This window comes from Mustela nigripes, chromosome 17 (genome assembly GCF_022355385.1).
Source record: "Mustela nigripes isolate SB6536 chromosome 17, MUSNIG.SB6536, whole genome shotgun sequence".
Classification (NCBI taxonomy): Eukaryota; Metazoa; Chordata; class Mammalia; order Carnivora; family Mustelidae; genus Mustela; species Mustela nigripes.
The window spans coordinates 57812295-57837791 of record NC_081573.1 but is presented as its reverse complement, the minus strand read 5'-3'; the positions used below and the strand labels follow the sequence as shown (position 1 = coordinate 57837791).

The window sequence follows — 25497 nt, the reverse complement described above, 5'->3', positions numbered from 1 at the left end:
GCCGGGTTTGCTCTGCAGGCGGCCTCGGCGCGGTGCTTGAGACGCTGGACGCGCTTCGCCGCCTTCCCAGGGGTGTTGGGGACGTGCTGCCTCTGCAGGCCTAGGCTGAAAGAACACAAGACTTCCGGCCGTTTTATTGCATCTCTTGGGACTCCTTATTGGTGTGTTGTTAATTCGTCTTTTTAAGGGTCTTTTTGTGTTAGAAATTTGTAAGACGGGCTGCCTGGGTGGCTCAGGTCATGATCCAGGGTCCTGGGATCGAGCCCCGCATCGGGCTCTCTGCTCAGCGGGACCCTGCTTCCTCCTCTCTCTCTGCCTCTCTGCCTGCTTGTGACCTCTCTGTTGTCAAATAAATAAATAAAATCTTAAAAGAAAATTTGTAAGGCCTCTCTGAAGGTGAGCAGTATTAACCTTTTGTCACTGCGGGGCACGTGCATTTCTTTGGACATTTCTCTGTGAATGCTGCCTTTCCCTTTGCTTTGTTGTCCGCTGTCGTCTGCTTTCTGTACACTTCTAAGACCCAGACCCATCGCAGACGGTTGTTGTGCTTCCTCGGTGGGTCAGCCAGACCTGGGTGCTGGTTTCAGGTGGGTTCGTCTCAGGGGAGCTGGAACACAACTAGCTCAACTGTAGGGCCAGAGACTCACAGAGACATTTGTGTAATCAAGGCTTGAAGGTGTGGTAGGGGTTAAAACTCACTGGCAGGGGCGCCTGGGTGGCTCAGTGGGTTAAGCCTCTGCCTTCAGCTCAGGTCATGATCTCAGGGTCCTGGGATCGAATCCCCGCATTGGGCTCTCTGCTCAGCAGGGAGTCTACTTCCCCCTCTCTCTCTGCCTGCCTCTCTGCCTACTTGCGATCTCTGTCGAATAAATAAATAAAATTTCAACAAAAACCCACCCAGAACAAAACTCCCAGGGGTTAGAGTTCAGGCTGAATTCTCAGTGGCTAATGGGAGCGTACGAAGTCCTGATGAAGGTGTAGAAGGAAGCCGGGGGACAGATTCAGGACTGCAGGCCTTACCTGCTGGGGCACTTTGCAGTCCCGTTTTCCTGGGGTAGGAGACAGTGTGACGTTAGAAGCAAGGTTTCCTGTCCACCACGGTGGCCAGGCAAGCTAGGAATATTTCCATTTTGAGAAATTAAAAAGGGAAGAAAGACAAAAATGATAAGACAGTCATATTTGTAGTCACCCCAATAAATGTTCATTCTTTCATTATATTTGTCTTTGATTCCTTTACCTTTTTAAATTTTTAACGCTTTTAGCTTTTTGATGTTTCTAAAGACTTTATTTAAATGAGAGAGAGCACTTGTGAGAGCGAGCTCAAGCAGAAGTGGGGGAGAGGGAGGAGCAGACTGCCCTTGAGCCGGGACCCTGAGATCATGACCCGAGCCAAGGTCCCACGCTTCGCTGACTGAGCCCTCCAGGCGCCCCCTCTACCTTCTCATCAGCGCTGCCTTTCTGAGAAGCAGCCGGTGTCTGTGGGTTTAATTTAGTTGTGTGTGCGTATGACTGTGTACGTCCCCAAATACAACATTTTGTCATGTGTGATTTTTAGAAATAACTCATGCTGTAAGTCTTGTGCATCTGCTTTTTGCCTTTGTGAACTTGTGTTTTTAAGTTCTTCCCATGTGAATGCATCTAAGTCTGGTTCAGTCTTTTTAAATGCCATGTGGTGGTTCGTCATTGGAAGGGACCACCCTTTTTCCTGCCCTTATTTTTATTTATGTGTTTGTTGTACTCCGGGAACAGTGCGCAGTGTCCCTGTCTGTTGGATGGGGGTCGCGGACATGCGGAAGCATGGCGGCCGGAGGGGAGGCGTGAGCCCTGCAGTTTGACTAGGTACTGCCGAGGTACTGGGAAGCTTACCCGCCTGACACGAGAGCATGACCAGATGAGTCACGACAGGTGACACGCACACGTTTGGCACGCCCGGTCTCATCACCACGCAGCTGTCATTTCTGGTCCAGCTGCCCAAAGTGACCCCATTCATCCAGTAACTGCCCAAATCTCTCTACTCTGAACGACCCATCTTTAATTATTTCAGTTTGAATGTGTTCAATGACTGGGGAGGGAGCACATTTAAAAATATTACTGGCAGTTTCAGGGTACCTGGGTGGCTCAGTGGGATAAAAATATTACTGGCAGTTTGGGTTTTTCTTACTTGCTTATCCTTATTTTTTGTTCACTTTCTACCCTATGTGTGTGTGTGTTTGTTTTTCTCTCTAATTTGTTGGTTTTTTTCCACCTGGATACATTTCTGTTTAATATTTCAGGACATATCCTTAAAAGTCTATAGTGATAAGCTGGTTAACCTCATTTCAGATGACTTTCGTGAAAGTTACAGGGTTTTTTTTAGATTTTATTTATTTATTTGACAGACAGAGATCACAGGTAGGCAGACAGGCAGAGAGAGAGGCGGAAGCAGGCTTCCCGCTGAGCAGAGAGCCCCATGCGGGGCTGGATCCCAGGACCCTGGGATCATGACCTGAGCTGAAGGCAGAGGCTTAACCCACTGAGCCACGCAGGCGCCCCAGAAAGCTACAGTGTTAGTCAAACTTAGTGTTTTGGGCTTAAGTAATGATTTTCGTCAGAAAGTTAGGAAGCTGTTTGCTAGGTCTTTGACTTCACTAGTTTGTTCTGGCAGCCCCAGTTTCCAGCTTATCTGTGTCAAAAATTGGGCTGCCCCCTCTGGTATTCACAGATGTCTCATAGGCTTAGCCTCATTATTGTATGAGAACCGTCAGCTGTGGGACGGGTCTGGTCTCAGTTCTCTTAGCTCCTTCCTTCATCTTCCTGATCTAGACATGGGGTTAAGGTGAGTTGATACGGCCAAAGCCCCAGGTCCATTTAGGTAAAAACCAAAGCCCTCCCAGCCTTGGTGGGCAGGAGGCCGGATCTCAGGCTGGTTGAGGGGTGAGTTGGCCCCTCACGTGTCCTGGAGTGCAGCCTCTGGGTCTGGTCTAGCCCTGATGGGTATGGTGGCTCCATTTTTTAGTTTCTTGGGAGAAGGAGTGAGACTCATTAGTGGATTTGCTTGTTTACGTGCTTGCTTTCTGTCTTGTGATAATTGGATTTCCCAGGACTGAAAACAAGCCACAAAGTTGGGAAGTGGGAAAGAGAATAGCACACACCCGGGTTTTACTACTTCGAAGAATTTGGGGCCATGATTGACTTCCAGGGTGCAGACGATGCGTGTGTGTTTAAGGGCCTATCCTAAAACGACAGGATGAGTTTGGAGGGTGGGGGGTAGAGCTCGGAACTTAAAACCAGGTATAGCTGTGTTTATGATGTTTGGTGAGAAGCTCACAATTTCCAGTGCCCTAGCAATGAATCAGTTATTTTTGTAGGACTTTGGCCTGTCCTGTCTGTTGCATACCGGAGTTGTTGGGTTAAATATTGTCTAGTGGCGTTTCTCTAGGGCGGTGAGAGGTGGCTGCTGAGCGCAGGGTCGGCTGAGTCTCCGGTCCTGGTTTCGGGGCAAGCTTCGGGGCAAGTGCCGGAGGACTAGGTGATACTTATCTCCCTACAGGAACCAACCCAAACCCAGCCCAGCCCCCAGGGCAGGCCCTGGCCAGTGTGAGGGTAAACACTTTTTTGATGCATCACTCCTTTGGCTGTGGGCCGCCTGCAGTTACTGGCGTGTGGGGCTATAAATAAGTCATCATTTCTCAGACTTCTGAGGGTAGAAGCCAAGTGCGTTATTTTATTTTGCCTTTGACCCTGACAAGGCTTTTTTGCGTTAATACCTCACATTTACTCGGTGAATTTTGAAGTCTACATTCAGACCGTAGTTCTAAATCAGAATATTCAAGCAGTAACAAAAGAAAATTAGAAACAAAGGGAATGCTCGCCTGTGTATCTTCTCCTTCCGTACTGAGCTTTAAGTATTCAGATGCAAGGATTTTATATTATTCAGCTCAGTTCCTGTCGATGTCTGGTTTTGAATTTATAATATATAATACTACATATTATATAGTATTATTATATATTATAATACATAATATATAATATATAACTTGGTCATTTCTGCTCTTGATGGTAAGTGTTTTTTTATACAGAACATTTGTATATAATATCTTGATTTGTTGTAAAGTGGGATTACATTCCATCATAATTAGGAATAATTCTTTTCCAAAAAAAAAAGAATAATCTTTTTCTAATAATGTATGGTTTTTATGACAGAAATGGGGATTTTTTATTTATTTATTTATTTTTATTTATTTTTTAAAGATTTTATTTATTTATTTGTCAGAGAGCGAGCGAAAGCGAGCACAGGCAGACAGAGTGGAAGGCAGAGTCAGAGGGAGAAGCAGGCTCCCCGCGGAGCAAGGAGCCCGATGCGGGACTCGATCCCAGGACGCTGGGATCATGACCTGAGCCGAAGGCAGCAGCTTAACCAACTGAGCCACCCAGGCGTCCCAGAAATGGGGATTTAAAAACCAGTATTTAATTCTGTTTTTGCAAACAAAAGAAAATGTTTCTATTCTATATGATACGCTGATTCAAAAAAATAAAAAATGTGGCTTTTGTTAAATACGACTGAAATTGGAGGGTTGTTTTGGGAAGAGGTAAACTGGGCAAGTTGTTCATTTTAAGTTTGGCTTTAGGGATTTCTAGGATTCCTCTAGAGCGGATCCTTGCTCGGCCCACTGGTTTTGGCGGTGGGGAGGGCGGGTTGGCAGGTGGATGAACAGACTGTCCAGGCAGTAGGGACACGGGTCTTACCCATGGGAAAGGGAAACCAGCCCGCCTGTCGCAGGATCTCAGAATTTGAGGGGGAAATCTTTGTGTTTTTCTTCTGCTTTGTCCTTTGGAAGGTCGCCAGTTCTCTGTACTTAGGCATGTGGAATCTGTTGATCTGGTTTATAGAGAAACCTCTTCTTTTCCCTTAGCAAAGCAGGAAAGGGTGAAGCGCAGTGGTGCCTCACAGGGAGCATTTTTTCAGACTTCCTTTACTTCAGCCCTAAAAAAGTAAGCTAGAAGGTGAACCTGGTACGCAGAGAGCATCAAGTAAGGCTTTCCCCCGGCCATATTTAATCGGACAGTGGTGCTTTGCCAAGAAGAATGGATTGGTTGTTAGAGGTCCAGGCACGGCCATTGTCACTGTTTTCCTGTGCTTATAAGAGGATTACGTAATGCACTGAGGCTCTTGGTTTGTCTTTCTGGCTGCAAAGGGCATGTGAAGACAAGGGTGTCTTTGGGACTTTGGAGAGAACAAGTGTCCTCTCGAGAACGAAGGCCCTTTCCGGAGATGGGCAGGGTTTGGAACACATGAGTCAGCAGCCTTTGCCAGCGATGCCCTCGGTGTCCACCCGGTGGCGATGGAGAGGCTGCTACACCCGACCCGGCCAGGCGGGTGGAGTTTTAGTGGAGGAGCAGGGACCTGTCGGAAACAGCAGACCATGTCCAGGGGGAGATGGTGGCAGAGTCAGGCTCACAGGCTTCTCTCCTGGTCTCATACATGGGCAGTGGGACAGTGGGTGTGCAGCCAGGAAGGGTGGGTGTCTCAGGGTGACAGGGGCTTTAGTAGGCATGGGTCTCCCCTGGCCAGCAGGTGCATGTCACGAGAGCTGGACTGCCGTCAGAGTCGTCTCGCTGCAGGAGTGCGGCTTCTCACAGTGTCCGTTGGCACAGGGACTGTTTATCTTTACGTGGCCTGGACTCGTTGGGAACGAGTCATGCTGATCTTGTAGGCGGTTTCCGCCGTCCTGGGGGACTGTTTGTTCTGCCTCCCAAGTGTTCCCGGTGTTTATCTGGAGACACCTGTGGGCCGTGTCCAGATTTTGAGTTTTACAGTCTTGCCTCCTAAGAAGGGGTGGCTGCAGAGTGTTTTTCCAGATCTCTTACATTATTTAAAAAAACAAAAATTTCATCCAGTTACGGTACTAGCTAAGTAGAGCGGTTGAGCTCTGTGGGTGGAGGGGCGTCCTTGGGTGCTGGCCCCGACAGCTGTGCTGGAAGCCTGGGCCTGGTTGCCAGACCCCTGTCCCGCCTGATGGAGGGCCCCTCTCCCCCAGCCCCCAGCCCTGCCTTTGACTTTTGTTCATCCTCCGAAGTAGAAGTGTGAACCCTATTTTACTAAGGAGTATAATTATCCCCTGGTTTAGTGCAAACAGAGTTTTACTTAGAGCACAGCAGGTGGCGGGGAGGTGCACCCCACGGCCCTCCTCCCTGGCTCCGTGCTGCTTGCCCGGCACCACGTCTGGCTCACCGTCTCCGTTCCTCCGGCCTCAGACATACCCAGTGGGGCAGCGGCCTCTTTGGACCCCCGCGCCCCCACATTTCCTGGTATAGCACTGCCTGCGTGGCAACCTCTGTCCATACCTGAGACCCTTCTTGTGGACTCCTGTCTGTGCCACCCAGCTCCCCGCAGTGCTGGGGGAGAACCTCCCTTTCCGGATGGATCTTGTCTGCCCACAGACTCGCAGCAGGTCGTGTCTTAGTGCCGCACCCGTCCGGCGTGGCGGGGAGCCCCCCTCAGTGGCGGTGACCAGGGGACTGGGACTAGGTCCCCACTGTGACGGCCTCCCGGGACGACTCAGGGCCCCGAGGCACAGCGCCCGCTCTGTCAGTCACACTCTGCTCCGTGCGCACATCCCAGCCCCCGCCGCGGCTGCCTCTGCCTCTCCACCTTCTCGGGGAAGGAGCCTCGGGAGCCAGAGCCGGATCTGCCGGGTTCACCCGCGGGGGGCGGGAGGGGAGCGAGCCCACTCCCACCCGCAGACTCTGAGCAGACTCGTCATGTTCAGGAATGCGCCGTGGGGCCGGGGAGTTGCTGGTCTGCCCCCCCCCCCCCGCCCCTCCCCGGGGCCTGAGGTCACAGGGCCGGAGGTCACACGAGGCTGCCGGATGTGTTGATGTGTTGATCCTACTCTGCCCAAGTACTCGGCTGTTCTCCCTCCTGGCAAAACATTTTTCAGATAGCTCTTCGGAAATTTTCCGATTGGAATGTTTGAAGTGACAGTTTAATTTTTTGTTATGGTAACACATACATAAGCAACAGCGGCTGTTCGGACCGTAGTTAAGCGCAGGGCCCCGATGGTCCGCGATGGTCCGCTGTTCGGTAGGTTCACCTGGACCCCGGCCCGCCCCCCTCGCTCGCTGGTCCTGCACACCTCGGCTCCGGCCCTCACACACCTGCTCCCTGCCTCCCCCCACACCCGCTGTCCCGGCTGTCTCTGGTGTCCCATACCCTGATTTTTCCCTGAGCGCGATGTCCCCACGGTTCATGCCTACTGCGGCGGATGACGGAGTTTACTGCCTTTTTTGGGCCGCGTAACAGTCCATCGGGTGGGTGGACCACGGGGTTTGGTGTGCTTAGCTGCCCGTGGACGCTTCCATCTCTTGGATGTTGTGAGGTCCTGCTGCGAGCCGGGGCGCAGCCGTATCTGAGCCCCCGCTCTCAGTTCTTGGGGGCTGGACCCAGAAGCAGAATGGTAGCTGGATCCCTGTTCTGCACAGCACGGCTGGTTCATTTTGTAAATCCCCCAAGTCTGGCTGACCCATGCTTCTCTCTTCCCAGATTTTTGTTGTGTTTTGTTTTTGCTGTCTTCGGAGTAAATATTTCCAGAAAAGAATTGCTTAAGCTCCTTTATATAATAGACTAGCAAGGACTATTTTTTTTTTTTTTAAATAAGTTTTTATTTACGTAATCTCTGCGCCCAGGACCCTGAGCTGAGGAGGCCCGCTCCACTGAGTGAGCTGGCCGGACGCCCTGTCAGGGGAACTTTTTGAACCGACAGCCTGGAACACCAAATCCAGCGTTGGCTTGAGAAGCGCCTGTAGGCAGCGCGGTGGCATGCCCGCTGGCGGTCAGCGGGGACAGAACTTGTGTCAAAGGGCAAAGCAGCGCAGTGGCATGCCCGCTGGCGGTCAGCGGGGACAGAACTTGTGTCAAAGGGCAAAGTTCACACTTGTTTTTCTGGAAGGAGACACGCTGCTGGTGAGTACCCGGGCCTTCCAGCTATTTTAAGGACCGGCTCCCTTGATGACTTATGGGAACATGGATAGAACAATCAGAGGATTGTTCTGGTGGTGTTCTGAGTCCCTCTTTAAAAAACAAAAGTTTTCCCGGCAAGTGGAAAATAGCAGACAATTCTTGTAGGAACGGTTGGGTCAGAGTGACATTTGTGGATTTAGTCTAACTTTTCGGGAACATTAAGAAGAACCCACTGAGGACCGCTCTGTTAGCACCGCAGTCTAGTTTTGCTTTCCTTCTGGTTGTTGGAGGTGTTTGTGGTTCCCTTATCTGCTTGTGCAGCTTTAGTTCCCGTGCCGCATGAACAATACCATTTCTTGACACGTGCAGAAATTTATTTATTTATTTATTTATTTATTTATTTGAGAGAGAGAGCAGGAGCAGGGGGAGAAGCAGAGGGAGGGGAGAAGCAGGCTCCTCCCTGAACAGGGAGTCCCATGCCGGGCTCCATGCTGGGACCCTGGGATCATGACCTGAGCCAAAAGCAAACGTTCCACCAGGTGCCCCGTGTGTAGGAATTTATGATGAGGCGGCAGTCCTGGGTACACCCTCACAGCCATTCAGAAGCATCGTTCCTGTCAGGTTGGAGTGTGGTTGGAGTCTGATTCAGAAATCGTAAGCCAGGTCACCAGTCTTCACCGCCTGGGCCCAGAGATGTGCCCAAGCACCAAGAGCAGTGCCTCACGGGCCTGGCCGTGGGCCTCAGGTGCCGTCAGCCACGGGAGCACACCCAGGTGCGTTTTCAGGGCTCTGACCCGTATCTGACCGTTTGCACCGAGAGTTACGGTGTCTTGCCTGCAGCACTACACACATGACAGGAGAAGACCCCTGCCCCCTGCAGCCACCCCCTTCGTCACTGAGGCAGTAAGAGAACCGTGGGTGTCTGTTCCGGGCAGCACCAGAGGCCCCTGGAGCCGAGAAAGGGCGCTGTCCGTTCAGAACCCCCCCACCCCCCACCCCCGGGGAAGCAAACCCGGCAAACCCGCGGGCGTGGATCTTGTTATGCAGTAACAGGTTTGAAGTGCTTCCTTTGCACAGGAGAAAGCGAGTGGCTATGGGGAGCCCAAGTGGTGGCCCCGCCCAGGTTTTCTGGGGGAGCCACCTGGTCGCCACGGGGAGCACGGAGCCAGCGGCAGGCGGTGAAGAGAGCTGACGGAGAGCAGAGCGCTTCTCAGTGAGAGTGGGGTAGACCGGCTCTTCCGGTGTGCTCTGCTGACCAGGGCGAGAGTGGCCCGTTCAGCTGGTCCACGGGGGGAGCAGGACTTGGGACAAGCTGTGGTTTCTCATGCTGGGGACCCCCTTGGACGGGGGTGTTGCTGTGTCCCTGCCCCAGGCGCACGGACGGCGTATTCCTCTGCACGTGCTCTCAGGTTCCTCCACTTGCATTGTCCTGCGGGAGAGCGTCCACGTTCTTGGCAGCAGGATGAAACGCATCCTTTTTATCTTTTTGCCTGATCGTGAGCAAGGCGGTGATTTACATATTAGGAGTCTTCAACTTCACGTTTCCCTGCCTCATGACGAGGCTCCCTGGGAGGCCTGCGGGGAGAGACTTGGCCGAGTAGCTCCCTCGCCCCAAATACCTTCTGCCCTCTGTGCCTCTGGAGCTTGGCCTCCAGTACTGCTGGACTCCGTCAGCGTGTAGATGCGCTCGGGCTGATAACATCCACATAGGCACCATCCGGAGTGACATGATGAGGGGACAGCCCTCGGCCACTACTAGCCACGCTGCATGAACCCACGGTTCAGACAGACCACTGAGCTTTCCGCCTTGCCCAGCCTTGGCGGCCCTTCCTGGGACGGGCAGTGGCTGTGCGCGAGGCCCCGGCTGGGCCCCAGCACCCCGGATGAGCATCGAGTCCTGGTGGGGAGTGTGTGAGGCTTGGGCAGTGGGGCCGCTGAGCATGCTTCCGCCCCCGCTCTGCTCACCTGTGAGCGGCGTCCCATCGGGGCTTTGCTCTGGGTCCCGCACCACGACCTCTGCTGCTTTGTGCAGTCCCGGGCCTCTCTGTGCGTGTGTTCTCCTCGCTGGCGTGGACGAGGCGGTGGCAGTGCTCAGGCCTGCCAACCAGGTCGGATACAGGGGTGCCTGGTCTGCGCAGAGGCTGGTGGTACCAGGCGGGCTGGTCGCTGTCAGCGCTTGGCCCCCTGGCAGTTCTGGATTCGTGGTGATGAGCACCGTGTGGTGCTTTCCTTGCAAACCCTCGCTGGGACCCGACCCAAAGGATCCGAGGTCTCAGCTGGGAAGCTGAAGTGGGTGACTTGGGAAAGTGGGGTGGGGTAGGGACAGGGAGGAGGAAGCAGGAAGGCACCGTCAGCTAGGCGAGGCCGGGGAGGCCGGGAGGGCATCCAGGGCCTCCGTCGCGGGTTGAGGTCGGGGGCTGGTGCCGAAGGGATGTGGTGCAGCCTCCTCCTTCAGGCCTCCATCTGGCCTCTCGCCCCGGGCTCCCCTCACAGGCCCGCGGCTTTGTGTAATAGAGTCGGTGGCACGGGGAGCCGCAGTGCAGGTTTGGGGGCCTTCGTGGGACCCTGACACCAAGGACAGTCTCATTGCCACGGCAGTGTGCTGTTCGCAGACCCCCGAGTCTGTGCCATACGCTTCATGAGCTGGGGATTGTGTGATTTGGGGTTTGTGCATTTAAGCTTCTGGAGGTTCTTGGGATAGTGTGGATTGTTGCTTTGTCCAGTGTGGTCTAAACACAGGATGAGGGCCTCGCTGGCGAGTGTGGGTGCAGCGGCGAGGGACGGACTCCAGCGTGGAAGACAGGACCAAGGCTTCGGCATGCACCTTCCCTCCCCGCCCCCAGCCTGTCTGTCTCTCTGTGGCCTCGTGACTTCTGGCCTGTGATCTCCAGCACATGTTTCTTGTTGCAGAGTATGGCGTTTGCGAGAACCTGCGGAAGCTGGACATCACGGGAGTGTCTTGTAGAGACGTCTATGCCAAGCGTAAGTGAACCTGTTGCCCGCCATAGCCCCCTTCGCTCCAGAGGCAGCCGTAGAGTGAGCACCCACGACAGGAGTGCGGAGAAGGTGACCCACAGTTCCCTCTCGGACGACGGCGCTGGGAGCAGCGGCCCTCCTACGAGGGGCTCTTCCTGCCTCTCCGGGGGGTCTCGTCCTTGTTTTCAGCCCGTCACATACAGTGGTGTCTTCTGTTGGGTGTGGAGAAGCGTTGGGTCTGAGAAACTGGCTGCACTCGGGCCAGACAAGCCTGGGGAGCTCCAGAGGTTCCCTTCCCTGCATCCTGGGCCCGCAGCCCGAGGGGCACGTGGACAGCAGCTTCACTGGGAAGTGTGGCCCCTTCTGTAGGTGTCGTCGGCCACCTGCCTGCAGCCCCACGTCAGGCTCCGCCTTCTGGGGCTCCATCTACAGGCGGCCTCCCAGCCCCATGTTGAACACTCCGGTCCTCATTTCCTGTTCTCTGCTCGCTGGCTTTTCCGGGCTCACCAGGGACACGCCCCGAGTGCTCTGACTCCCCCAGCCCCGCATGTCTTCCCTCAGTGCCCCTTAGCGTGAGGCTCTGAAGATCTGTTCACACAGACACTGCCCAGGAGCTGTGGCCCGGCACCAACCTGCAGGGAGCAGCCGGTGGGTTCACCCCTGGGCGGCGGTCTCATGCGGTGTTAGCTCCCCGGGGCTGGGGATCAAAGGACAGAGTCCGAGATGATGGGGACCATCTTTGGCTAAAGTTGACTGTTCACTGCCCTGAAAGGACCTTAAGGGGACGCCTGGTGGCTCAGTCAGTCAAGCGTCTGCCTTCCGCTCAGGTCATGATCTTGGGGTCCTGGGATCGAGCCCCGCATCGGGCTCCCTGCTCAGTGGGGAGCCTGCTTCTCTCTCCGTTCATGCTTGCTCTCTCTAAATAAAATTTAAAGAAATAAAAAGGACCTTCAAGTTTCATTTTAAAAGAGTCTTGATAGATTTGGGTTTTCATATCTTTGGAAATGTATCCATTGAAAGCAGAGCAGGTGCTGCCCCTTCCCAGATGCCTCATGGGGAGCAGCGGCCGCCGTCTGACTCAGGACTGAGACGGAAGCGGGTCTCTGAGAGCCGCCGCAGTGCTGGCAGCCCCCCCAGGGTCTGCGGCGCCAGCCACTGCCTCTCTCCGTGTCCCTGTTCTTGGTGGATCTGTCACTCAGGCTCTCCCTGAGATGTCCCCCCTTCTGTGGCTGTCGGGGAGCGCGGGGTTTCCACGTAGGGCTGGCTCTGTGGGGGACGCGGGCCGTGCTCCCTCCTTGGATGTGGCCGGTTTTGCCCCGTCCGAGGCTTCCCTCCGCACCGTGATCCATGGCAGCTTGGGGCGTGCGGTGGTTGGTGTTCTGAGGGGACTCGCCCACATTGGGGAGCACTCCTGTCAGCGGGCTGGAGGTTCTTCATGGACCTTCCTCAGGGGAGCTGGTGCGCTCACGACTTGCAGAGCTCGTGGGGGCTCCGCTGTGATGTCTGACCCACCACCTGCCTCTGGGAGCCCTCTGCCTGGCCACGCCCGGTACCCCGCTTTTCCCTGCCTTCCTGAGGCCTGGGCTTCGTCCTGCCCCAGCTGCCCCGCCCAGCTCGAAGTTGCCTCCTGAGCCCTGTCCTTGGGCTTGGCCCCAGTGCGAGGCTGACAGCTCGGGACCTGCCAGCTCCTCCTCCCCTGTGCTCGCTCAGACTGGCTTCTTCTCTTGCTTCTGTTCCACATTCCACCAGCGCAGGAAGACACGTCTCTGGGGACACGGGTCTGGGGGCCCTAGTGGTCATGTGTCCTGATAGCCCGAGCCCTTCCTGTCTTTCCATCTCCGCAGCCGGGCCGCTCCTGCTCCGCATCCCGCAAAGCCTAGAGTCCAGAGGCAGAAAGCCAGCTCTGCGCCCGCTTCCCGCCCTCCATGCCATGGGCGCCCACATGGCCTTGGCTCCAGCCTTGGTTCCTCCGCGGCTGCCCAGAACTCAGCTCTTAAATCCAGCCAGAGCATGGAGTTGCAGGGACTTGAAGTGGCTGTCAGCCTTGGTGTTGGAGCAGGACCCGGTTCCGCCCACAACAGTCTCTGTGTGCGCACATGAAACTGCTGTCCTGGCTTTCCTGGATGGTCAGCTGGCTTCAGGGTTTTATGACTGGACTGCCTGAGTTCGTTAGGTTTGGGATATCAGATTGGGTTGGATGTTGGACGATATCACCTGAAAGGCACTTCAAGGCAGAGTTCTCTGCAGGAGCTTAGGAGTTACCATTCCAAACGGCACCTGGACGAAGGCGGGTGCGGACACCTGCCCTGTGTGGGGGCAGATGTGGGAATAAGGCCCCCACGGAGCTCAGCTCGGTTATGCTGCCTTGTGGAGCACAGCTGGGCAGTAGCCGTGAGCAGCAGGTGGTGTGGCCGGGCGTAAGCTGGGGGTGGGCGAGGGACAGGGCCCGGGCGAGGGGAGCCAGCTCGCCTGCACATCTGGATGGCTAGGGACATGGACAGGTGCAGGACGGCATCTGGAGATTTCTTTTCATTGCTGATTCTTGACCCCTTAAAAACGGTTTCAAGATCCAGGGAATGATGACCCTTTTCAGTGTCTGGAAGTGTTGATTCTGCCCTGGTCAGAGCCAGCTTCAGTTTTGATGCTCATGATGCGAGAACTGTGTTTCTGTGTTTGTTCTGAACGCCTTACCAAGGAGAAAATTGCTTAGCCTCTGGAACGGGTGGTGGAAGAAAGTCAGGGTTGGTTCCTGGCATAGACGGGTTCAGGGGGGAGGGGCCTGAGCTAGGAAACATCACCCCTAGAAATAAAACCAACGCCGAGAAGTCAAGGGGAAAGCCAGGCGTGCACCCGGCGAGGGAGAGATCGGAGTCAGATACAAGGGTTCCCCCCAAACATCCCCTGGCCACAGCCTTGGCTTCCCACGTCCGTGTGCTCCCTTGATCTGTGGCGGCAGAGAGAGGAGCGTCCCGGGCTAGCCCACCTTCGTGAGTTTCTGGTGTGGCTCCACTGGTTAAAGGAAGGTAGGTCACCCCTGGCGAACACTTGCACCCTGAGGTTCTGGGGCTGAGTGTGCAGTGGGAGATGTCCTTCGTCAGTGAGGGAGCGTGTCGAGTCACCGAAACAGACCGTCCGGGAAGCAGACCATCTTTACCCTCTCCCTGCTGTGTCTGTTCAGGTATAAACCCTCGCGTGAAGTCGGGACGTTTCATGAAAATTCTTCCCGATTACGAGCACATGGAATACAGAGATGTTTACACCTGCCGTACGTACCTGCTGCTGGCTTTGGCTTTGCGGGCGCGCACGGCCGAGAAGCTGCATGGAGAGGGACCTCTAACTCCGGGCACGAGGACTGCTTGGGTGTTAAAAGCGAGCTGCCCTCCTTGGCTTCTGCTGTTTTCTTACCTTTGCTGTTTTCTGTGGCTTGGCCACAGCTGAGGCCACGCCTGAGCCGTGGCCCTGGGTCGGCTGCACACGTGGGCCGGGATTCCGCGGCAGCTTTGGGGTTCTTGGGTAGTACCAGCAAGACCACTCCGGGGGGCACATTTTAGTATTTATTGTTTGTGGGGCCGAGAGGACAAGGTAGAAGCCTTAAAACACTTGTGCTCCAAAGTGAGGTGTATGCGGTTGGCTTCTGGATCTCGTTAGTCACATTGTAACCGCGTATGTGAATTAGAAAAAACACTGGGCAGAAGTGAGCAGAAGCACTTGATTATTTAGAACCTGATTCCCCTCTCCATGGGTGTTACTTGAGTCTGGAACTTTCCCTGAGCCGTACCGCACACATGTCCACGCTCTTCGGTTGCGCTGAGGCGGAGAGTGGGTATCTGTTGTCACGAAGACATCGCACATGCCTGCTTGTGCTAAGAGGGGTGGTTCTGTTCCTGGAAGCACACGGCCCATTCCTGCGTTCCTCCCACCCCCTGAACCCTCCACGTGTGTCGCCTGCCTGGAGCAGACCCGCTGCTCAGTCTCATAGACACACAATTTCTATCAAAACCTGTGGGAGCAGAGGAAACCGAGTTGCGCACGAGATCTCTCCTAACCCCCGTCTGATGGTGGACACACAGCCGAGGCGTGTTTGCTGGTCCTATGGAGACCATCCTGGTGCCAGGGCCCCGGTTAGCCTGCTTCGGGGGGCGCAAGGGTGGGGCACAGCTCCTGACCACGCCCACCCTGCTCGGGTCATCAGGCCCAGAGCTGAACGGGGTGGAGGCGGGTGACCAGGGGCCTCATCGGGAGCGTGTCCAAGCGGCGTGGGAGCTGGCTGGGCTGTTGGGGGCTGGGAGGCACGAGTCCGGGCGGCTGGGGCTGGGGCCGGGAGGCACAGTCCGGTCCTTGCTGAGCGCTCTGGGAGGTCGCCTCCCGCACGTTCCGTCCTGTGCTGACCCACCCTCCCTGTGAGCACCGGTGAGCACGGTGCCTCATTCAGCCCAGCCTTCCAGAACTGTCCGCACTGCCTGGCGTGGGAGGACCTCGGGGCCTGGCACCGTTGTTTCCCACGCCCACTTGCCCTGTTCCTGGAGCTCCTGAGAACCCCTGTGCCCTGGTCCCCTGGTCTCTGCTGACCAGAGGCACGGCAGCCTCAAGCGGACGACGGTGTCCGGGGAGAGGCAGGCTGGCCTGTCTAAAGCGAACCTCCGAGGAGCTGTGTGGCCCCATGGGAGCTTCGGCGGCTCACTTCTGCGTACTTGGTCAGGCCGCATGCTGTCGGCTGACAGTCTGGCTCGTCCATGTCTTTGGGGCGCGGCAGCATCTTGCGGGGAACGCGTCGTGCTCACGGCGTAGTGAACATGTGTCCTCGTGCGTGAACTGAGAGCGGCTATCTGTGACCACGGGGCTCTGGGTTTTGAGGTTCCCGCCTAGAGCTCTGGCGCTGCTGCAGGTAGCTCCGGGGGTTCGGTGGAACATCACGCACCCCGCGGCGGAGAGATGGAGAGGCCACGTTTAATGCTTGGGCGCAGGTGACAGGGTGTTAGGCTGCACAGGGAGAGTCTGACTGGAAGGCTCCAGAGTCCAGTGGGCTGGGGGTGGGGGGGCCAGGAACGCACCAGGGGTGTGAGGAAGGGGGAGACCCCTGGGAAATCTGGAAACAGGAAGGTGCCTGTGGAGGGGGCAGGGGCCCTGGCAGGAAGTGCAGCTGGGGACGGAGCCCACCTGCCCATCACCGGGCCGAATCCTGGAGCCCGTGGGCTCGTCTTCCTGCTCCTGCTCTGGATGTCGATTCTGGTCCTGCAGCTTGACTCGGTTCCGGTATTAGTTCCGCGGGCTTTTCCACCGACGGTGTCACGTCGACTGCAGATGGCAAAGGATTTACTACTTTGTTTCCAGTCTGGATGCCTGTTACTGCTTTTTCTGAGCAGTTGCTCAGGCCAGGACCTCCAGCATTGCGTAGGCTACAAGGGGCGAGAGGGGGCACCCCTGCCTTGTTCCAGCCTCAGACGGCAAGCTCTCGGCTTTCCCCGCTGCGCGTGACATTCGCTGGGGGTTTCTCACCTGTGGCCTTGTCCCGTGGAGGCACAGCCCTTCTCGACCCTTTTGTGGAGCGCTTCTGTCCTAAGTAGATACTGGATTTTTTCAGATGCTCTCCCTGCATCTGTCGAGGACGTACGATTTTTGTTCTTGATTTTGTTAAGGTGCTGTCAACTGCTTGGATTTCTGGACGTTGAACCATTTTTTAATCCCGGGATAAACCACAGCTGATGACGGTCAGTGACCCTTGGAATGGACTGTTGAGTGGGATCTGCTTGTGTTTGGTTGAGGATTTTTGTATCCACGTTTATCAGGAGACGGGCCTGCAGGTCTTTGTCCTTGTGGCCTCCTAGTTTCGGTACCAGGGTCGTTCTGGCCTGATGAGCTTGGACATCTGCTCTGATTTTGTCTCTAGGATGATTTTGTGGACCATAGTGATGTGCGGGAACCTGTCACCCAGAAGCCCGGCTCCCCAGCCTCAGATGTGGTGGTTCAGGCACGAGTGAGGGCCGTGCTGGCGGGGGGCCAGCTGTCTGCCTGCAGGCCACGGGGGAAGAGAGCCAGCTCCCCGCCCACGCCATGCCGAGGACAGCAAGATCATTTGGGTTTGGTGTTGTCTCCTGTGCCAGGAGTTTTCCGCTTGCCTACTCTATGGCCTTCCTGCTGGTAGATGAGCGTTCACTGGCACTGACCAGGAAGGGCTGTCTTCCCGCCAGCGCTTGAGCGGGGAGGTCCCTTAGCCAGCTCAGATGGTTCCCCCACTTTGGGGAACGGAGGGTGGTGTCCTAGAGCTGGGAAGGTTTTTCTGAGTATGGCCACACTGACCTTGGGGACTGGTGGTTGGAACAGCCTGCCAGCTGCCTTGTTTGGAAGAAACACAAATTATTCTGAAAGGCCTGCGTCCTGCCTTGTGGGGTGGAGCAGCGCATTTCTGCTGTTGTCACGGGTAACGGGGTTTACCTGTGTTCAGGCTGTCTCCGCCCATGAACTGAAGTTCCGGAGCGTCCTAAAGCCCATGACAGTAAAGTATCTGAAGGGCCTAACACAGTCGCCTCCACATCTCGGGTCTCCTGCCCAGTCTCTGTAATTGGACCCCTGGTCAGCGGCTGTTTGGAGATGTTGCAGGGAGGGCTCTGTGAGCTGGGGGTCTTCCTCTGGGTCTGGGGAGTGACTTGTGCCAGGACATCTCAGCCAGCCCTCCCCCCACCCCCCGCAGCCTCATGCAGGGCCAGGCAGAGGGTCCAGGGGGAGCGTGAGGGAGAGTGCATGGACACGTGCACTCCGCTCGTCTCGTTCAGGGGTTGGCTTTCCCAGCAGGGCCTCGGGCATTAGACGGTAACTCAGCGCGGCCCCCTGCCGGTGTGGACACCCAGTGTTTGTGTGACTCAGGTGGACACTGTCCGTCTGGAGGCGCCCTGGGCTCTTGCTGGACCCTGTTCTGGGTGGTTGTAGTTTGTAACGTGTCTGCCCTAAAACACAGACCTTGCCTGCATGAGGAAACCGCTTGTCCACTGAGGGGTCAGCTCGGAGGTCCTGCTTGCAGCCCTGAGGGCGACGCTGGGCTCCCGCTCTCCCTCGGGCCGCCTCGAGGGTGGTCCCAGGCTGAGCGAATTGGTGTCATTGCATCCGCGGGAGCCACGGGGAGCACGGTGATTTTTCTAACGTGTAGAGCTCGTATGTCCAGAGAGGGCCGCCACGCCAAGCAGACACGTGGGGGGCAGTGTGTTTACTGCAACAAGCTGTAGCTTCTAAAGCAAAACAGGGAACTCTTAGAATCGCCAAGAGTCTCGCATGTTCTTGGAGCCGTCCCGGGGCTCTGAGATCGTAGACTGGTTTGGAAAAGAGCCATACCCTTGCTGGCAGTCAGACTGAGGGCCGGGGGGAGGGGCGACCGGAGGGGAGGGGCGACCGGAGGGGAGGGCCCAGGTGTCGTACTCCCCTGTGTTTTGTCATGAAAGATTTAAGAATCGACAAGAAAGAAACATGGGCGGGATCACAAGCAGCCACTTAGCATCACCAGATCCTACCACCCTCGGCAACACGTCACATCCCACAGCTGTCATCTCTCCATGTTTCCAACTTACTTTTTTGATACATTTTAAAGTAAGTGCCAGATACTATCACATTTTACCCCGAAACCCTTGAGCGTACATGTCACCATGGAGTTCGTTATCTGCTGAGCTCCTGCTTGTTTATTAAACACAGAACTAACAGGGTATGACCGTAAGATAACCACACTGGATTTCCTGTGCCGCTTGTAAACCGACTCAGAAGATGGCGCGCAGCACGGACGGCAGGTGTCTGGGAGACAGTACATGCTCGTGTAGGAACTTGTGTTCCTAGGCTGACACCTCGGGTCTCAGTGGTCGCCGGCCCCCTGCCCGCGTACTTCAGGGGCCTGGGCTGCTTCTGGCCTCACTTTCCTAGTCCTTCTACTCCAGACCAAGGTGGAGGAGACCTGATAGCTGCCATCCCGACTGTCTCTGTGTCCCACTTGGCGCTGCCGGCCGGGGCCCCCTCCCCTCGGAACGGAGTGATTGCGTGGCTTCAGTGCTCCAGCCCGTCCCTGCTCCCCGTGTGCTCGCCAGGGTTCACCCGACAAACAGAACCAGTTTTCTTGGATGACTCTATCATAAGGAATCGGGTCCTGCGGTTAATACAGGCCTAGGAGTCCCAAGACCTGCTGTCATTAAGCTGAAGACCCGGAAGAGCCAGGGGTGTAGTTGGGGTCTGAAGGCTGGCGGGCTGGACAGCTTGGAAGAACCCACGTTTCCGTTTCAGGTCCTAAGTTAGAAGGGACTGATGTCCCAGCTCACACAGACAGGCAGTCCCTGCTTGTGGAAAAGCCTTTTCTTTCCAGGCTGTCAACTGATTGGACGAGGCCCACCACACAGGGAGGGTAATCAGCTTCACTCGGTGCACTGATTTAAATGCTAATCTTACCTGGAAACACCCTCACAGGTACACCCAGATGTGTGACTGGATGTGTCATCATGGAGCGTGGTGACACCTGTTGCCAGGACAGGGCTGTCGGGCTTGTGTGCCCAGCAGAGCGAGCCGTTCGCGCTAGTGATAATTTTTAGTCTGATTGCTTTAGAGACACACTTCATGGGCAGATGCGGGTTCCAGCATTAGAAAAATCTCGTCCTGGCCTTGCTGAGGAAAGTGGTGGCCCAGTCTCTGATCCCCTCACTGATGGGAGGTTCACCATTTCAAAAGGGTGCTCACTCTGTCTTTCAAGGCAGCGCCATTGGTGCTGGTCACTTAGAGCCTGGGTTCAGAGTGGCCCTGTTGCCTGTTATATTATGGTCTCGAGAGACATTTTCCTTCTTAAGATTCTTGAGAAACTTTTTGAACGATCTGCTGAGATCCACGTTTATGTCCAAGGCTCTGTCCCCAGCCATCACGAGTAGTTTGTCGGCGGTGCCCGCCGTGTCACTGTGGAGTGCAGACCGGCCGGCCCCAGCGTGAAGACCTGCTCTCTCTCTCCCTGTAGTGCTCCACCGGTACCGACACATTCTGGGATTGTGGCAGCCGGACATCGGGCCCTACGGAGGACTGCTGAACGTGGTGGTAAGTCCGAGAGCGAGAGCGGGCTGCCTGGGCCTTCGCGGGCCTTCGCAGGCCTTCCCCGAGGGGCCGTCGCCTGCGGGACGGCAGCATGATCGTCAGAGGCCCGAGGCTGTGCTGTGATTGGTCCTCAGCCTTCTCGCTGCGTCCCTGGACTTTGTGGAGCTGCGAGGGTGTTTTCCCTCCTGTACCCTGGCCCCTGCCTCCTGGACATCTGGGGCCCTTGCGCTCACGCCTGTGGGGCCCTCAGGGTTTGGGGTGTGCACTAGTTTGTTGTAACCGAGGAGCCCCAGGAGCCCTGGACACTTACCCTCAGGCCCTCCGGGCCACATGGAGTCATCGCAGCGGCCCTGTCACTGAGCCCCGGGGCGCACCCCAGCTGTGACTCACCGAGCGCTCCTTCTGTCATTCCACTAACACGTGGGAGCACTTGTCCTGGGAGGAAGACACAGTTCGGTGGCTGGGGAGGCACGCCAGGCTGTCGGGTCAGAGTGAGTCACTCAGCAGCCACGGCGGCCTCACGCCCAGGCTGGGCCTCAGAGCGACGTCAAACCCCGGTTTGAAATCTTTTCTCACCCACTGTAGTAGTACTGGGGTCAGGCCCGTGTCCTTGGTGGGTTGGGGCACCAACGGTGGACAATTTTTGGGGGAAACGTGGTTGCCACCATCTGAGGGCATCTCCTGCTCACTGTCTTAGCGTCCAGCAGCCACCGTACCAGTGACCACAAACTGCGTGGCATAAAATGACAGAAATGTGTTCTCTCTTCTGGAAGCCCAACGTCCTCAGTCAGTGTGTCCGATGTTCTCATTGTGCCTAGCGTCCTCTGTGTGCTCAATGTCCTCAGTCAGTATTCCTGATGTGCTCAATGTTCTCATTGTGCCTAGCGTCCTCCGTGTGCCCGACGTCCTCAGTCTCTGTGCCCCACATCCCCTGTCCGTGTGCTCCCTGTCCTCCCGTCAGTACTCCCGATGTCCTCAGTCCGTGTGCCTGACGTCCTCCATCAGTGTTCCTGGGCTGAGACCAAGGTGTTTCCGGGTCACCATGCTCCGTCCGAAGACTCCAGAAAAGGATCCTTCTGCTTCTTTCAGCTACAGGGCCTCGGTGGCCCTTGTCTGTGGCCGTACCCTGTACCTCTGTCTCCATCCTCACGTGGCCTCTCCCCTTCCATGTGTCTCAGACCTCTGTCCACCGCCCTCTCAGAGGGCTCCAAGTGATGGATGGCGTTCAGGGCCTGCCTAGATGAGCCAGAAACCTCTGAAGATCCTCAACGTCATGTCTCTTATTAGTTTATTTATTTGACAGACAGAGATCACAGGTAGGCAGAGAGGCAGGCAGAGAGAGAGAGAGGAGGAAGCAGCTCCCCATGGAGCAGAGAGCCCGATGCAGGGCTTGATCCCAGGACCCTGAGATCATGACCCGAGCCAAAGGCAGAGGCTTTAACCCACTGAGCCACCCAGGTGCCCCCTAACGTCAGGTCTCTTAATCCTTTCTTTGCCGTGTAAGGTGATGACATTCACAGGGATTCCAGGGATTAGGACAGGGACTTTCTTGGGAGCCATTATTTAGTGATCAAGATTATAGGGAGGAAGTGGGGCCTTCTTGGGGAGAGATGTGGCCAACAGTACCCATCCTGAGGATCACATTCACTAGCCAGCAGTAGGACTCTGTTTTGGGCTCCTCCTGGTTTCACATGAAGCACAAGCCCCACTTCTCTCCATCGCTTGCGAAACACACAGAGCCCGAGTCTAATCACGGGGACCTCTTCACACAGACAGACCCCGAGGGTCAGGCCCCAGAGGCTCTACCCTCTGCCTTCCGAGTATCAGGCTCACTGGAGGCTAGGAGGGCTGCTGAGCTAAGAGCCGTGGTCCTGGTAACCATCCCCAGTGTAGGGGGAGAGGGGGCCGGGGCCCGCAGACAAGGACCAGAGGGGTCAGCCTGCCCAGTGGGAGTGGAGGCTGCCTTGGAAGCAGGTGTCTGTCCTGCCAGCAGCCTGACTGACGTCCCATGAGGGTACCCCCCCACCCCGCCTCTGCTGGGAGCACGGTGTTTCTGGTTTCAGCCGCCGTGTCTTCCTGATTCTGGCTGTCTGCTGCTTCCCCGGCCCCTGTGCGCCTGCCCCTCTCCGGGAGCTGCGGTGGTCGACGTTGTTAACGAGTTCTGAGCTGGATGACTCCTGTCCCTCAGGTGGGGTTAGTCTGGTCAGGCAGACAGGGTGTTCGGGAGGACCACTGGGCCTCTTAGCGATGTGCTGTAGCTCTCTGTCTAAGGTCCCAGTGCTGGGGGGTCCCCCTGCCCTGCCCTGGGAGTTCCCTGAGGACGCCTGCTCTGGCTTCGCAGAGCCGGGCGGTCTAGCGTGCTGCACAGCTGGCACTGGGCTTGGTGAGTGGTTGGAGCCCAGGTCCCTCGGCAGATCTTGGGCTCTGTCTCTGCACAGCTCCTTCCTTTCTGGGACTTCAACCCCCACACTCCAGCCCCGCCAGCCCCCCGAGCTCCGGTCTCTGGTTGCTCAGGTTGGAGCACTGCCCAGTTCTGCCTGGCCTCTGAGCCCTGGGGTCTGGAAGGTGGCTCTGGCAGGAATCCAGGGGGAAGTGGGGATCACCTCTTTCATTCTCTGGGATCACAGCCCTGCGTGGCCTGTTGTCTAGGGTCGCCTTGGGCTTCACGGCAGTCCCTGTTAGTCCACTGTGGTCAGGCTGTAAGTCTGGCTCATTTTTTCTTTTTTGGTGACCTTTGTTTTCCTTATTGTGTCTTGAATGTACCAAAGTTCTGTATCTCCGGTTCAGTTCACAGTTTGCTTTTACCCTCTGGGTTTTCAGGTGTGGCTGTGGGGCTGCTAGTACGTTTGCACACGCGGCTGTGGACGCTGCTGCCGCCGGAGGGTGCCCGGCCTCTGGCCTGGGGTCCCAGCCAGCAGCGCGCCTGGCCCCGACCAGGAGTGGTGAGGGCCAGTCTTATTCCTGGTGGCCCCTCCACAGCATGTCCCCAGGGGGCTGGGCGCCTGCCGCTCTCCAGTGCCTGCGTTTCCGCTCCCGGGGAAGGGGTCCTGCACTCCGTCCTGGCGGGTTAGCGTCTTGGCAGCGCTCTCTGCTTGGCTTCTGCACCTCCCGCCCCTCACAGGTTGGGACCCAGAGCTGTAGACACTGTGGGGCCCTCTTCCTTGGGATCCTGCCCGAGAGCCCTGGCCTCTGTGGCGGCCTGGGGGTTCAGCACCCTGCAGTCGGGGACCTGGGGCAGAGGGCTGGGAGGCCCTGCCTTCTTGGGCTCGCCTCAAGCCCAAGGCTCTTGGGCCTGTTTTCAGGCTCTTGGGTCTCGTCACGGGGCCACTGAGCGTGCCCCCTGGTGTCTTCAGGAGTGTTCAGGCTGCGGCGTGGGCGGCCCTCACAGCCGGTGGCTGCAGGCGGGGCATCCTGTGTAAGGCCCTGGTTCTCGGCCGGAACAGGTCCTGCTGTCTCGTGTGTAGATTCTGCCCAGTTGCTTCCCAGCCGTGTTTTGAAAGGTAGATGCTCCTTGTTGGTGCTTTACGGGCACCTGGACCATAGGCACGTTGCCGGGTCTCTGGTGTGGCCATCCTCACTCCACTGGCCTGCCGGGGGCTGTCTGCACAGAAGCCCTGGGACGCGGTGTCCGGGAGCCCGGCCCCATGTCGCTGCAGCCGAAGGCCGCTGGGAGTGAAGCCTGGTGCCCCGTGGGGAGCGCTGGCAGTCTGGTCTTGCTCCCCTCTGGGCGCTCGCCCCTCTGTAGGCCGGAGGCCCTAGTCCGCGGGACTGGCCACAAGTGCGTCTCACAAGCAGCACGTTGGGGCCTCGGTGTGGGCCTTTCCCAGCTTGCCTTGCGCGGGTGCCCAGGGACCCTGTGGTGTGCCCACCGGGTGGGGTTTTGGACGGGGATAAGTACTGCTTCGTGTTCCTTATGATTGGCGGAAACCCCCGTGACGAGACACGCTTTCTCTCTATGTCTGACATCGCAGGGGAGAGCCTTGCGTTTAGAGCGCTCCTCGCAGGATGAGCCAGACCGCTCCCGGCGTGGGCAGGCTGCCTTCCGTGCTTTAGGCGGGGAGGGTGATCGTTGTTTTTCTCGCTCGCGGTGACTAATAAAGTGACAAGAAAACACTGAAGCTTCTGAAAGCAGGGGATGATCATGGGAAACAGAGTCACGCCAGAACAGTGCCAGGTCGCACTCGTCAGCTCGGACCGGATCGCTGTGGAAGTGGGTGAGACAGCGCCAGCTGCCAGACACCCAGGTCCCCGACCGTGGGGCTGGCCCTCTGGCCTTGGGGAACGTGCCGTGTGCTGTGCCTGGGGACCACTCCCCACTCTGACGCTACGTCCACCACGGCCACCCCGTCGGGTGCCTTGGAAGACTGACGGCAGCGTGGACGCCTCTGTTGTCAGGCACGGCAGAGCCCGTGGGACCTGCCTCCTCCCTTTGCCTCTGATTTCCAGGGTTTTTAGAGCAGATCCCAGGCCCATGGCATTTCGTCTGTTCGTACTTCTGTGCGGGTCTTTAAGGGGCGTGGGTGTTTCCTTGCGAGTGGGCCTTGTCCCTGCCCCGCCCTGCAGATGTGGTGGGGACACTGTGACATGGCCTGAGGCCTGGTCTACATCGTCTACCGGACGGCTGCAGAACGGCCTGTGCGCGGCGGCTTGCTTGGAGCCGGGTCTGCAGTGCCGGCGTGCGGCATCCGTGTGTGCCTCGCGGGGCTCTGCTGCCGAAGCAGCCCCCTGACCCCCCGTGTTTGGCGGGTTTGGTGCTTCCTGGGCACCTCCTGCTGCGGTCCAGCGCCGACCGGCCTGTCCCTCCGACTTCAGACTTGGCCCTGCTCTCCACGAGGCTTGCCTTTAGGTGTAGGTTGAGCTACTTTTTTTTTTCCACCTTATTTTTCAAACAAAACTTGCTTGTTTTTTTCTTTCGGAATTTTATTTTTTACTGAGGCGTGCTGACCACGGCATTACGTGAGTTTCAGCTGGGTGACATGGTCCGTTAGCTGCGCTCACAAGCGCCGCTGACTTACCCTGTGACTCGCTCATCCCGCAGCCGGCCGCCCGCCCTTCCCCTCCCCTTCGCCCATCTTGCCCGCCGCACCCCGCGCCCAGGGACCGTGTCTTTGTTCTCTGTGTCTGTCCATCTCTTTCTGCTGCTTTTGTCCGTCTTGTTTCTTAAACTCCCCGTGTGGCCGAAACCCGTCTGTGTTTGGCTGACGCAGTCTACTTAGCACACGACCCTCTAGGTCCATCTGTGTCATCGCAAATAGCAAGATTTCGTCCCTTCTGACGGCCGAGCGGCGTGTCACGGTACATACACCACGTCTTTGTCCGTCTCTTTGTCGGTGGCACTGGGGCTGCTCCCGCATCTCGGCTGCTGTAGATAAGGCTGCAGGCGTGTGTCCCTTTATTTCCCGTGGGCAGGTGGGGTGGTAAGGTGTGTGACGAGCCCCTCACCGCGGCTGGGATCTGTCCCCGCTGGGCAAGGATCCCTGCCGCCGGCGGGGTTAGCGCGCCCGCCCCTCATGCTGCGGTTCTGTCTGGGTCAGAGCACG

General features: G+C 57.0%; 1 protein-coding gene across 1 annotated transcript in view; it reads left to right on the top strand.

Moving 5' to 3' along the window:
* Positions 1–25497, top strand: part of FBXO31 (F-box protein 31) — a 40011-nt gene that overhangs the window by 1174 nt on the left and 13340 nt on the right. The window contains exons 2-3 of the mRNA XM_059383299.1: positions 10850–10921; positions 19884–19960. Coding sequence (XP_059239282.1) covers positions 10850–10921; positions 19884–19960 — 149 coding nt within the window. The remainder of the gene's footprint in view (positions 1–10849; positions 10922–19883; positions 19961–25497) is intronic.